General features: G+C 36.4%; 2 protein-coding genes across 4 annotated transcripts in view; one reads left to right on the forward strand and one right to left on the reverse strand.

Moving 5' to 3' along the window:
* Positions 1-2,013, forward strand: part of dennd2da (DENN/MADD domain containing 2Da) — a 24,266-nt gene extending 22,253 nt beyond the window's left edge. For all 3 annotated transcript variants that reach the window (XM_055167609.2, XM_073868064.1, XM_055167610.2), the window contains 4 exons: positions 382-432; positions 524-605; positions 1,257-1,505; positions 1,587-2,013. In XM_055167609.2, the coding sequence (XP_055023584.1) occupies positions 382-432; positions 524-605; positions 1,257-1,505; positions 1,587-1,651 (447 nt within the window). In that variant the 3' untranslated portion in view covers positions 1,652-2,013. The remainder of the gene's footprint in view (positions 1-381; positions 433-523; positions 606-1,256; positions 1,506-1,586) is intronic.
* On the reverse strand, positions 2,007-12,309 carry dram2a (DNA-damage regulated autophagy modulator 2a). The gene is made up of 7 exons (XM_055167612.2): positions 11,649-12,309; positions 11,044-11,111; positions 5,211-5,353; positions 4,918-5,095; positions 3,753-3,835; positions 2,485-2,577; positions 2,007-2,297 (listed from the first exon to the last, which is right to left on the reverse strand). Exons 1-7 carry the CDS (start codon positions 11,777-11,779, stop codon positions 2,175-2,177), a joined length of 819 nt encoding a protein of 272 aa, XP_055023587.2. The 5' UTR covers positions 11,780-12,309; the 3' UTR covers positions 2,007-2,174.
* Between the last annotated feature and the right edge of the window lie 2,813 nt (positions 12,310-15,122).

Genomic DNA, 15,122 nt, shown 5'->3' on the forward strand with positions numbered 1-15,122 from the left:
TTCTTGAATTTAGTGTTTAAGAAAAATGTTCAAGATTTTTTTGCTTACCCCATTGGCAGATTTTTTTGCTTGTTTTGTGCGCAAAATCACTTCAATATGATATTTTTGGTCTAAAAACTAGACTTATTTTCTTGGGTCCTTTTGCTCCTCAAGAGGGGGCATCTTGATTTGGGAATTTTTGGATGTTTTTACTGAAAACAAGACAAAAATACTAAGAATTTCTTTTCTTGAAAATAATTTTTTAAATTGTAAGAAAGTCATTTTTTGCAGTGAGGGCAAGTTGTTTTTAAATTAAGGCGGCTCAAACATGCATTTTATTCTGGGACTAGGATAAAGCCTGTCACACTAATCTCATTATTAAATTCATCTACTCACGCGCAGGTACTTATTGTTGACTTATCAGAGGGACGAAAGAAGACATTTATTAAGTGTGTAAGTTAAGCCATTCATGTGCATAACATAAGAAACATTTTTTTTATGTTTATTTAGTAATTTGTAAGGTAATGATGCTTTTTTCAAATAGATGGGCGATGAGGACACAATATTACCGCACAAACTGAAAGAGGAAATCAGGCAGGCACTTGGTGCCAAAAATGACAAATCAAGTAAGCAATGTTGCCTAAGGTTTTTTGTGGTCGTGGTATTTGCTAAGACAAGTTAGAGAATTTAAAAAGAAAGTATTTCGCATAACTGGTCTTGAGGGACAGCACCACCGTTTTCAATGTTTTACTATGTTTTTACCTCAACTTACATGAATGAATACATACCCGTCTTTTTTCAATGCGTGCACTTTTAATCTTTGTACAGAGCTTCTTGAATGTGTTAGCATTTAGCCTAGCCCCATTCATTCCTATGGATCCAAACAAAAGTTTTATTTTGTGCCACCATACTTACTAGTGTAACTACTCATGTAACAGTCTTTAAATAAGGAAAACATTGAAGTGTTTGGTGGCTTCTAAATTCATCCCTGTTTGGATCCTAAGGAATGAATGGGGCTAGGCTAAATGCTAACACATTCATGACGCGCTGTACAAAGATAAGTGCATGCATTAAAAAAAGAAGGGTATGTGTTCATTCGTCTGGGTTGAGGTAAGAACATAGTAAAATATTGAAAAACGGTGGTGTTTTCCTTTATTAAAGCCTTACATGTCTCTTTAGAGATGTGCTGTTATATTGCATATGCCATTTTCGACAAATGTAGAGTAACATTGAAGAAGCAACTGTATATTATAATGTGTGCTTTATTATCATCGTAGGTCTTGAGGAATTGAACCAAGTCGTCCCAGAAGCCTTTTTACCCTTCTTTATTAAAACTGTTGGCCACTTTGCCAAGTACATCGTGCGGAGCGAAAAGGACAAGCGAGGCGAGTTCCAGCAGAGGAATTTCTGTAAAGCCATCGAATCTAAGAGCACACGGCGATTTGTAAAGAAGTTTGTACAGACACAGATGTTCGACCTTTTCGTACAGGAGGTTGAGCAGAGACCCGCCTCTCAGGACGGCACAGGTAAGACACGCCCCTTTTGACGTAATGTACAAAACAATGTTTCTTAATAGATTTTAACAGTAGTGTTAATCTCTTCTTTAGGATTTTTTGAGAAAAAGATTGCAGAATACCAGAAAAAGATGCAAGAGAAAGCAAAGAAACATTAGCTGAAAGACTCACCAAACGTCTGATTGTAAATCCGCTGTGAAATAAATCAAGTAGTAGTGTAAAGATTGTAATGTTTTTTATTTATGGTTTTACTGCTGTCGTCTTTGTGTTTGGGTCTTAATGGGTGTTGGGGTATTTGTGTAATAAGCTGCTGTATTTAATGTATGTTAGATCGGTTTCAGCTTGAAGCTTTAAGTAGATTTTGACCGTAAGCTGAGCCACAGGAAACATGCTAAATTAAAGAAATGTATGTCCATCTTATAAAGAAACATTTCATCTTATTGACATTTCGCAAATGACTGTAAAAGCACTGAATGATGTCAGAATGTTTTTTACAATATTAAAAGACTTACAAAAACTGGTTAATTTGTGGTTAACATTACACAAGTACACAAGCCTTACCAAAATTTAAGGCCTCACATACAAATGCATTTTTCCAGTCCTGGAGTATTCAGATTTGTGAGAGGATGAACTGAATATCCACTGCAGTGTTTGATGTGTGACACTAGGGGGCAGAGTTTTTCATACGGCACCTGCCAATAGGGGTGAGCGTTCATCGTGTTGCATGCAGTCTCTCCCTTCATAGTCAGGATAGTCATGAAGACGGTTACTTTGAAGAATTGTCTGAACCCGCAGATTAATTTTCTGCTCAAAAAAGAGGATGTTTGTTAAGATAAAAAATGTACATGCACTGTAAAGATTACATTTTACTTAAACTTTTTACATTTATTCATCTGGCAAACACTTATCCAATGTGTTTTTATCGGTATGTGTGTACACTGGGACCTTTAGCACTGCTAATGCAACACTTCGCTACAGCAAAACACTGTACCTGGAAATCTGGTATGTAAGTGAGGAAGAAGCTGATGAAGGAGAATGCCAGAGACCATTCAGATACAGCACTTGCAAGATGAGCTATGAAACCCTACAACACAAATGCAGACACCTGTTATCAATGGCAACAGCTACAAACCATATAGAGAAGTAATACTAGTGTACTCCATACTGTACTATATTCTGTACACTACCTACTAAAAATGTATCACAGTTGACGGTCGGTACCCATTGACTTCCATAGTAGGAAAAACAAATACTTAAAGGGATAGTTCACCCAAAAATGAAAATAATGTCATAAATGACTCGCCCTCATGTCATTTCAAACTTGTAAGACCTCCGTTCATCTTCGAAACACAGTTGATGTTTTATATTTAGTCCGAGAGCTTTTTGACCCTTCATTGTAAATCTACGTACGGTATACTGTCCATGTCCAGAAAGGTAATAAAATATCATCAAAGTAGTCCATGTCACATCAGTGGGTCAGTTAGAATGTATTGAAGCTTCGAAAGAACCATTTTGGTCTAAAAATAAAAGAATTGCGACTTCGGCGTTGTCTTCTTTTCCGGGTCTGTTGTGAACCGCGTGCACGAGACTGCAGTGACGCTGCTGACGTGTTATCTGGTGCGCCCCGGCTGTTTTTTTGTGTGCACCTGAGCTTCGTTTACAGTCTGAGGGAGACGCACACTGTAAGTTTGAAAAAAAAAATCTTCACAAACATGTCTGAGGATAACATGTCAGCAGCGTCGTACGTCAACAGCTTCACTGTGTACTCGCATTCACAACAGACGCTAAAGAGAAGACAATGCTGAACAAAGTCGTAATTTTTGTTACCTTGAGACCAAAATGTATTTTCGCTGCTTCAACACATTTCAACTGACCCACCGACGTCACATGGACTACTTTGATGATGTTTTTATTACCTTTCTGGACATGGACAGTATACCGTACATAGAATTTCAATGAAGGGTCAACAAGCTCTTGAACTAAATATAAAACATCTTAAACTGTTTTATGAAGATGAACGAAGGTCTTGCAAGTTTGGAATGACATGAGGGTGAGTCATTAATGACATTAGTTTCATTTTTGTCCATTTAAATGGGTACGATCAACTGTGTGCTTACAATAACTTATCAAAATATCTTGTGTTGTGTTCATAAGAATAAAGAGAGATTTTGAACAACATTAGGGTAAGTACATGAATTTTCATATTTGGGTGCAGAAGTATGCAGTACAGCTTGAAGATGAAGTATATTACTGTCTTACATTTTCTCCGGGCTGCCAGTGTACTTTCTTGGCCACATCAACATCAGGCAAGGCATCATACATTAACACCGAGGATATGGATACTTACATTTAGTCAAAGAATTACTGCCACAACAGGACTATTTATAAATACATTGTCATTTCTAAATGTTTAAACTTTAATTTGTTAAAATGATGCGATTAACATGATCCATTTTTGAGTAAAATACTGTATTGTCTTTTAACATTTTTTGTAATATTCACAAAGTGCGGTGCAAAAGACTTGAAAATTGTGCAGAATCTTAAATATTTTAATTGTATTTAATATAATAATTCAATTATTTTCAATTATATTTTTTATTAATATTTTAAATATTTTTTTCCAGATCTAAATGCAAGTATTTTTTATATTTGCATCTATAGCAGATGCATTCATCAATAGTGACTTAAAGTGCAATCAAGTCACCCCCAATAGATATGAAGGACCCCCTTCCTAAAATATATATCAATTTATATATATTTTATATGTAACTAAACACTTTAAAGTTTTCCTTAAAAAGAGAAATATTTTCAATTAAAATTTATTTGTACTGCAGCAACTTTGACAATCAATCTTGTTTTGTCTAACAAACCCCAGTGAGTTAGATTAATGGGGCTTTAATAAGAAAAAAAAACACAATTATAAAGTTACAAAGGAAACATAAACATTTTGGTCATTTTTGCTGAAATTTTCTGAGAAACTCCTTAGATCAGGGGTCTCCAACCTTTTTGCAAGTGCTACAATGATGAATAAAACAATAGTTTTTTATATAGTCTATACAAACATTTTTTGTTTTACTTGTTAATATGTTTTATCGTTGTTTAAAATGTAAACATACATAAATAAAGCCAAGCTAATATGAAAAATATGTAATAAATAAATCTTGAGGCTATTAATGAATGTGCTTTGGCGGGCAACTCACAGTCTCTCCGCGGGCACCATGTTGGAGACCACTGTCCTAAAGACTCTGTAGGTCCCTGTACCCCAGTTTGAAAACCCCTGCATTCAAACCATACATTTGATCAATATGTGCGTTCCCTGGAGTCGAACCTATGACTTTTGTGCTGCTAATGCAATGCTCTACCATGCTTGAGCTCCAGGAACACAAAAATGATCATATTGAAGATTGCACAGATTAAAGGATACATGTAATGATGCTGATGAGAGACCAGATTCCAACAGCCATACGTGACCCGAGAATATATTTGCCATGGAAACGTGGTTGCATGCGGTATGATATACCAATCTGAATCAGGATATACAACATCCCTGGGCCAAATGTTAGCCCCGCCCCCAAAAGATGTGCAGATATAATATCTGTCTTCTAAAAAACATAAATAAAAGTAAAGATATTACACCAATGTCTTGCAATCATATCCATTGTACCCAATAATCTTGATGTTAAAAGAATAGTCCATGTGAAACTGTGGTTGCGTTACCTGGAAGTTGGCGACGACACACATCCCTACAGAGCTAAAGATGCCCAGAAGAAGAGCCGTGTAATTTATCAGCTGTAAACCTGACTCAGAGGCCAAAACCAAAGCCTGAACTTGTTTATATCGCACATACATTGTGCCCAAACCTGCAAAACACACACTTAAATACACACACACTTTGGCATGCTTACTTTTTTGGAAACATTTTACAATAAGGTTGTATTAGTTAATGCATTAGCTAGCTATGAACATCAGCATTTATTAATCTTAGTTCAGGTTCATTTCAGAATTTACTAAACTCAAATAGTGAACTAACATATATAACTGTATTGGCATTAAAGGTGCAATGTGTAATTTTTAGAAGGATCTCTTGACAGAAATGATAAATAATATAAAAAACTATATTATCAGGGGTGATAAAGACCTTTCATAATTAACCGTTATGTTTTTATTACCTTAGAATGAGACCTTTTTATCTACACACAGAGGGTCCCCTTACATGGAAGTCGCCATTTTGTGTCGCCATGTTTCTACAGAAGGCCTTAACGGACAAACTTTTTTACTAAGTTGTCTCCGACAATGACATGTTTGTCCGGTGGCGGCTACCGTAGCTTCTTTATGCGTTTCAAAAGCGAGGGGTGATCAGTGAACTGAGCCATTGGTTGCAATTCCCAACATCACCACTAGATGCCGCTAAAATGTACACACTGCACCTTTAACTAATATTAACAAAGATGAATAAATGCTGATAAACTATATTGTTAGTTCATGTTAGGTATACTCTCAGAAAAAAGGTACAAAACTTTTTGTCACTGCAGTACCATTTCAGTACAGATATACCAGTGTGTAACTTTTTTTCTGATAGTTTAATGCTGTTATAACGTTAAAGGTCCCATAGCATGAAAAATCTGATCTTTCTCCATGTTTAAGTGCTATAATTGGGTCCCCAGTGCTTTTAACAACCTAGTGTTGTAAACCTTTTTAGACTTGGATATCCTCGAGCAGTAGTCTTTATTGCAAAAAGCAATCTTTAAATCAGAGCAAAGAGCCCTGCAGTAACCAAGTCTGACTTTGGGTATACATGCATTACATTTAAAGCCATTTGGAGAGCCATTAGATGGAAACAATGCCTTCAGATTACAATATACATATGAAAGAAAGGTTACAGCCAGGCAAGAAAGGGCAGCTGTAAACGCATCCCAGATTATCCCCCATTGAGCATGATAATACATAATAGCCCACTAAAACAACTTCTTTATCATGATAACGAAAGGGACACACCTTTGCCCTAAGGGGCTGTTTACACTTGGTATTAAGATGTGTATTTATCAATCGGATCACAAGTGGACGAAAGAGACACATCACGTTTACACCTGGTATTTAAATCCGTCTCTTTTGTCCACTTTCGACCGATTCTGTCCTGAATACTTTGAGGGGGTGGTCTGAGAGACTGTGGGCGAGTCTCTCCGCCGTCATTTAAACGCGAGCGGGAGTAATGATGAGTTTATATGGGTGATTCTCACGAAAACTTGGTTTTAAAAATGTCAAGCATGAAAATGTAAAAATTGCTTAAATTTACTTTTTTCCCACAAGACATTGAAAAACAAAGTCTGGAGTAAATGGGAACATTAATTTAAAACTTTTACTTATCATTTAACACTTTTTGTAACATAATTTAAAAAATTAGTCCTAAAAAATCTCATTACCGCAACAGTCAGAAAACATCAACACTGACATATTTTCAAAATGACATGACAAACCTGAAAGAACATAATTTGGAGATTCTGCACATGCATTTAAAATCAAAGTATTATGCTTCTATTAATTAAATTAACATTTAATAAGCATCTGTTGCGGTAATGATAATCAAAATGTCGTGTAAGCATTCTGACAAGACAATATTTCAAATTAACTGTAAAAAAAAGATCTTACCTGGTAGCCATCTTGAAGTAACTGGTCCATGTGCTCGGTCACTCAAAATCAAACTTTATTAAAATTCTGTGTGTGCTTAAACTGTTCTCAAAAAGTGTTGCGGAGGATGAGAACATCAGGCATGGACACATCATTTTCCTAATTTTTCTTCATTATTATTATACATGAATATTCAGTAAATATTTTTTCTGTCATCTAAAGTAGTCTAGCAAAACATCCATTTATTTATTTTCTATATATTTTTGTGTTAATTTGATTAAATTACAACATAACGCATGTTCAAACACAGCCGGACACATTGCGGTAATGAGAATTTCAGCAGAAAATGAGATAAAATTTACAATTATAAATTCTTATGTTGAAAGCACACATTGTGCAAGGTAGAACAAAGTATTGTGTTAATTCTGATGCTTTTTAATGTTACTATATTACACATTTTAAAGCTAAAATCATTAGTGCCGTGGTGTTTCAATGGTTTCGTGAGAATCACCCATATGGACGTGAACTAATATTATGTCGGAGTCCTGCTTGTGTTTAAGTAAACATGCTGCACAGTGTTTTGTACATGTACACTGCAAAGAATGATTTTCGGGAGAGAAAATCTTGGTGTTTTTGTCTTGTTTTCAGTGAAAATATTAAAGAATTCTTAAATTGGGATGCTTTTTCTTGATGAGCAAAACGACCCAAGAAAATAAATCTAGTTTTTAGAACAAAAATATCAAATTTAAGTGATTTTGTTCATAAACAAGCACAAAAAATCTGCCAATGGAGTAAACAAAAAAATCTTGAAATTTGTTCTTCAAATTCAAGAAAAATTTGCTTACCCCATTGGCAGATTTTATTTTTTGCTTGTTTTATGCACAAAATAATTTACATTTGATATTTTTGGTCTAAAAACTAGATTTATTTTCTTGGGTCGTTTTGCTCATCAAGAAAAATCATCTTAATTTAAGAATTTTTAGATATTTTTTACTGAAAACAAGACATAAATACTAAGAAAATTGTTTCTTGAAAATAATTTTTTGCAGTGATATGTTAGAGCTTTTTTCTGAATTTCAGTGCAATTGATGAAACTTTCACACGCTCGCAAAATGAAACTGCGGAGATCAGGTGCTTTAATTTATCAAAAAAAGGCTAAAAATAGCACTGTACAGCGTCTGTTCACGCCAGAAGTCAGAAAAGACGTAAAACTTGTGTTTAGTACCTTAGATTAGATAAATGGGCGTAGAGAAGGCGGTCGCGTGTGGCTGTTCGAACACATTCAATCACATGTGCGTTCCGCAACTACAAAAGCGATCTGATCGAAAGTGGTTTCGACTACCTCTGGATGTGGACGAAAGTGGACGAGCTCAAAACGTTTTGAACACTGTTTACACCTGGCATTAACGTCGTCCACTTGTGATCCGATCGATGAAAATGCATGTTAATGCCAAGTGTAAACAGCGGCTGTTTCTCAATATGCATTCTTCAGCGATCTTGCGTTCTCTTGTCCTTGCTCTACGTCATCATCAACAGTCGAAGTTCATTCCAATTCTCAAGAACGCAAGGACAGAGGACGCATGAAAATACCTAGATGTGTTCTTGATATCGAGGATGCATCGAGTGCAGACTTGCGCGCTGAAATCGCTTCAAGTCATTGCACAATGGCGGAGGTCAGGTGACCAACAGGAAGATCGCACACATCTCAATTCTCATAAGTGCGTTTTGTGTTCTCGCGACCTTCTGAGTTCGTTCTTCCAAGGTCGCCTGGCAAGTTCGATCTCCACGAGGACGCAAGTCCGTTCTTTGCGTTCTTGGAATTGAGAAACAGCCAGCCTCTAAGATTTACTTTAATGCTTTAATGACTTTCTTGTTTCTTTCATATTTAGGTGAACAAATACATATGATAATAATTAATTATATTTCATCACTAAAAAACGTGAAAAAGATCAACCCAGTAACTTAGTTTTGGTAAACATTCTCTGCAAGCATGTGAAAAAAATAGGTAATTGAAATGTGGCTTTTCTTATTAAATCTTATTATAATAATACCGCCCCTTAATCTGCACTATCCAATAGAGACAGAGCGCAGTTATGCAAAGTTGAAAACCACGCTCACCCGGGGGGAAACAATCTAACCGTCTCCATTGACTTTGTATTGTGAGAGGCCGCCTCCTTGTCATTTCTTGCTGTTAACAAAAAACAGAAAAATGCCTAAAAGCTGCTGTGTGACAAAATGTACAGCTAACAAGCCAAAAAACCCAGAAATAAGTTTTTATAAGCTGTCGAGCCGTAAAACCCAACCTTTAAGGAGAAAAAAGTGGACCGCCGACTACGTTTCCCCCTAGTGGGCGCAGTTCTACTATTAGGAGTACTATGAAAAGTTGCCGGTTTCCACTTTTGTGTCTTTTAACGCTCGTTTTTTGGGGTCGACCGCTTATAAAAACTTTCAGAATTTCTGGGTTTTTTGGCTTGTTAGCTGTACATTTTGTCACACAGCAGCTTTTAGGCATTATTCTGTTTTTGTTATAAGCCAGAAATTACAAGGAGGCAGCCTCTTGCAATACAAAGTCAATGGAGACGGATGGATTGTTTGTGGGCGTAATTTTCAGGTTATGACGCGTCGCGCTCTGTCTCTATAAGAGCAGAGAGAAAGAGGAAAAATTAATTGACAGCACATTTGAGTTTTAGTTTCACAGCGCTTCTTGAATGTGTTAGCATTTAGCCTAGCCCCATTCATTCCTATAGCTCCAAACAAAAGTTTTATTTTGTGCCACCATAATTACTCGTGTAACTACTCGTCTTTAAATAGAGAAAACATGGAAGTGTTTGGTGGCTTCTAAATTCATCCCTGTTTGGATCCTAAGGAATGAATGGTGCTAGGCTAAATGCTAACACATGTGTTAAAGGATTAGTCCACTTTCTTAAAAGAAAAATCCAGATAATTTACTCACCACCATGTCATCCAAAATGTTGATGTCTTTCTTTGTTCAGTCGAAAAGAAATTATGTTTTTTGAGGAAAACATTGGAGGATTTTTCTAATTTTGATGGACTTTGGTAGAGCCCAGCATTTCGTGCTTAACTCAACACTTAACAGTTTTTTCAATGGAGTTTTAAAGGACTATAAACAATCCCAAACGAGGCATAAGGGTCTTATCTAGCAAAACGATTGTCATTTTTGACAAGAAAAATAACAAATTTTAAAGCACAACTTCTCGTCATGTAGATCCGGTCGTGATGCGCCAGCTGACCCACGCAATACATCATGACGTCAAGAGGTCACAGAGGACGAACGCGGAACTCCGCCCCAGTGTTTACAAATGTGTTGAAAGAGGACCGTTCCTACGTTGTTGTACGTCAACTGATACTAATTAATGTCTTTGTGTCAGTTTATTGTCAGTTTACAAATGTGCGTTTTATATATGTAACACGTGACCTCCCTACGTCACTACGCATTTACGTTAGGTCGGGCTGGACCGGACCTAGACGAAAAGTTCTGGTTTAAAAGTACATATTTTTTATTATCGTTTCGCTAGATAAGACCCTTATGCCTCGTTTGGGATTGTTTATAGTCCTTTGAAACTCCGTTGAAAAAAACTGTTAAGTGTTGAGTTAAGTTTTAATTGTTGGTGTCTATTAAAGTCCATTAAAATGAAAAAAATCCTGCAATGTTTTCCTCAAAAAACATAATTTCTTCTGGACTGAACAAAGAAAGACATCAACATTTTGGATGACATGGTGGTGAGTAAATAATCTCGATATTTCTTTTAAGAAAATGGAATATTCCTTATGCATTGAAAAAAAATAGGTATGTATTAATTTGTCTAAGTTGAGGTAAGAACATAGTAAAATTTTGAAAAACGGTGGTATTTTCCTTTAAAGGTTGCAGGATAAAATTGTGTTTGGACCAATGAATCATCATTACCTAAGAAAGCTGAGATTGAGAGCATGAAGCCAAACACACAGCGTTCAGGGACGTCGGTGCCAGTGTCACTACAAACAAAAAAATACAAAAAACACAAAAGCAAGATTTGATTTTAAATCCCTGAGAGACTCCTGATATTGGGTTGGGATAAGTTTTTTTTACTTTGTTAAAATAGCTTTTAATATAACAGTCTAATTGCAATCCTATAGGCACTTATTTTTGTCTCAGCTACATTTTATTGTAGTTCATTTATACATTTTATATTTTACTAATTTCCATGAAAGCTGGCCTGGGATGCCTGTTTCAATTTCAATTCATTCATCTATCAATAATTCATTATTTCTACAATGTTTTCTTCATATGTTCCTGCTGCTTGTTATAACATGTATTTTCTGTAAAGCTGTTTTGCAACATTGCTGCAGCTGTCAATCTCTTAAATTATGTCACAAATAATTGATGATTTAAGTCAGTAAGGCATTTTATCCCTGTATGTTCCTAGTATTCACACAATATGGTTGTTCTCCATAAAGGCAACTTCATAAACGTGCACAACACCTCACAACCAGAAAAAAACAAACAATCAGTAAAATAACTCAGGATCTCACCTAATGTATGGAACGATCAGGTCGGCATGACCCAACGCAACTGCTATGGCATACGACAGGAGTAAAGTACCAGACGACCAGATAACCAAAGCCACGGGGAGAGCGCAGAGCCCTCGCCTAAACCACCACATGATGCCTCACATAGAGCCAGTCCTGAGAAATTCACTTAAAAACATTGAGCTTAGAAAACATGAAACAGCACACAAGAAGGGAAAATTATTTGCACATGCAAGCATAGAAATTATAGAAAGGTCAACTGAGATTCAGCATCAGATACGACAACCTTGAGGTTAAAGTTAGTCAATAACATGGACACGAGTATCATCTGACATAGGTCCATACAAACTAATGTTCAGAAACAGAAAGAAATAGGCTAGCAAATAGAAAGAAGAAAGATGAGGTTGTTAGTACGGATTATAAAGTCTTTATATCAAATGTCTTGTTCTGCGTGAATGATTCTGTGCGTGTGTGATGCCTTGCCAAACATCCTGTGACCAAAATCAGCTGATCTTCATTCAGCATGATTTCATTTTCTGTGATTAGACAAGCCAAATCTCACAAACACACACGCAGCACGTACACACATTCTGGTTTTCATGTTTTGTGGGGACATTCCATAGACGTAATGCATTTTATACTGTACAAACTGTATTCTATTCCCATCCCCAAACCCTAACCCCAACCATCACAGAAAACTTTATTGTTTCTTAGATTGTGAATAAACATCATTTTGTTTGATTTATAAGCTTGTTTCCTCATGGGGACCTCAGAAATGTCCCCACGAGGTCACAAATTTACTGGTATTCCTATCTTTGTGGGGACAATTGGTCCACACACAAACACACACACACAAAATGCATGCATGCACACTCACAAGCAAACACACACACACACACACACACAAATGCATGCAAAAATGCATGCATATTATGCACACAAACAAACAAACAAGCACACACACAAAATGCATGCACACACACACAAACAACCACACAAATGCACACAAACAAACACGCACACACAAACAACCAAATACAAACATGCATACACACACACTAACAAACAAATGCACACACACACGCACACACACACGCACACACACACACACACACGCACACACACACACACACACACACACACGCACACACACACGCACACACAAACACAAACATGCATGCATGCACACGCACACTCACAAGCAAGCACGCACAAACAAATCAAACAAGCACACAAATGCACACAAACAAACAAACAGACACACACACACACTCTCTCTTACAAGCAAACATGCACACACATACACACACACACACACTCTTACAAGCAAACATGCACACAAATGCACACAAACAAACAAACCACAAACATGCATGAATCCACACGCACACTCACAAGCAAATGCACGCAAAAATGCATGCATATTATGCACACAAACAAACACACAAACAACGAAGCACACAAATGCACACGCACACAAACAACCACACAAATGCACACAAACAAACACGCACACACAAACAACCAAATACAAACATGCATACACACACACTAACAAACATATGCACACACCCCACACACACACACGCACAAACATGCATGCACACGCACACTCACAAGCAAACACGCACAAACAAATCAAACAAGCACACAAATGCACACAAACAAACAGATACACAGACACTCTCTCTTACAAGCAAACATGCACACAAATGCACACAAACAAACCACAAACATGCATGAATGCACACGCACACTCACAAGCAAATGCACGCAAAAATGTACGCATATGCACACAAACAAACAAACAAACAACAAAGCACACAAATGCACACACAAACATGCATGCATGCACACACACACACACACACACACACACACACACACACACACACACACACACACACACACACACACACACACACACACACACACACACACACACACACACACACAAACAAAAACACACACAAATGCAAACACACAAACGTACACACATGCAAAGACACACACGTAAACACACATTGACCCTTACAAAAGAGACTCACAGACCACTACAAGAGAATACTGTTCTGGTACCATGGTACAATGTTTGCATCAGAAGATAATGTTAATGTTATAGTAGTGAAAAGACTCCCACATTTGTAACCCTGGACCACAAAACCAGTCACAGGGGTCATTTTGATTTATTTATACATCATCTGGAAGCTGAATAAATAAGCTTTCCATTGATGTATGGATATATTTGGCTGAGATACAACTACTTAAAAATCTGGAATCTGAGGGTACAAAATCAGAATTTTGAGAAAATCTAATTTAAAGTTGTCCACATCAAATCCTTATATAGCAACTACATACACAGATTTTGGGATAAAATAATAATAATAATAATAGTATTATATATACACTGTACAATGACATTACAAACCATATCTGGTACTACCATGGCCCATGTTTGATTTTTTATTCTTAAAGAGGACATATCATAAAAAAATGACTTTTTCTATGTTTAAGTGCTATAATTAGGTACCCTGCTTCTATAAACCTAGAAAATGTGAAAAAGATCAACCCAGTAACTTAGTTTTTGTAAACCAACCTCTGCAAGCATGTGAAAAAATAGGTCATGGAAATTTGGCTCCCCTTGTGATGTCAGAGGGGATAATATCGCCCCTTAATCTGCACTATCCAACCACGGCACTGCCATTTAGTGCAGAGATCAGCACATTTGCATTTAGGACACACCCAATACGGCACATTTTTGCTCACACCTACAAAGTGGCAATTTTAACATGCTATAATAAATGATCTATATGATATTTTGAGCTAAAACTTCACATACCTACTCTGGGGACACCAAAGATTTATTTGACATCTTAAAAAATTTATTTGACATTGTGAAATGTCCCTTTAAAATTTACCACATACTCAATATTCTATTTACTCAATTATATCACTCAATATTATAGCATCATCATGATATGTACATAGATGGTCATTCAAATAACACAAAGGTACTGCTATGACACATTCAACTGGTATAGTGTTGTGTTCAGTGCAAAGCTAACGTCATGGGCTTTATTCCAAAGAAACACACATACTGATCAAATGTATATTGTAGCTTTGGATAGAAGTGTCTTCCAAATGTATAAATGTAAAGACAAAAACTCTGTAGTACCATTAAATGTTTTTCTTGAGACATAACAACCCCCAGGACAAACTGAGACACTGATCAAAAGTCTGTTACCATAAATATAACAATCTTTATTTAATGTCCATTAGTCAATTAAAAAGTTGTTTGCAGTAAATCAACATAACAACAAAAGTACAACTGAAAGACATCGTTTGCATCATTTTAACTGTGTGTGTGTGTGTGTGTGTGCGTATTGCTGCTTTGGTTAGCCTAGAGTGATCGGATGGCGTTACAACAAAAAAAATACTTAAATAACATTCACAAAACATTTCCAGTAAAGAGTTTCA

Source organism: Misgurnus anguillicaudatus, chromosome 5 (genome assembly GCF_027580225.2).
Source record: "Misgurnus anguillicaudatus chromosome 5, ASM2758022v2, whole genome shotgun sequence".
In the NCBI taxonomy this organism is placed as follows: Eukaryota; Metazoa; Chordata; class Actinopteri; order Cypriniformes; family Cobitidae; genus Misgurnus; species Misgurnus anguillicaudatus.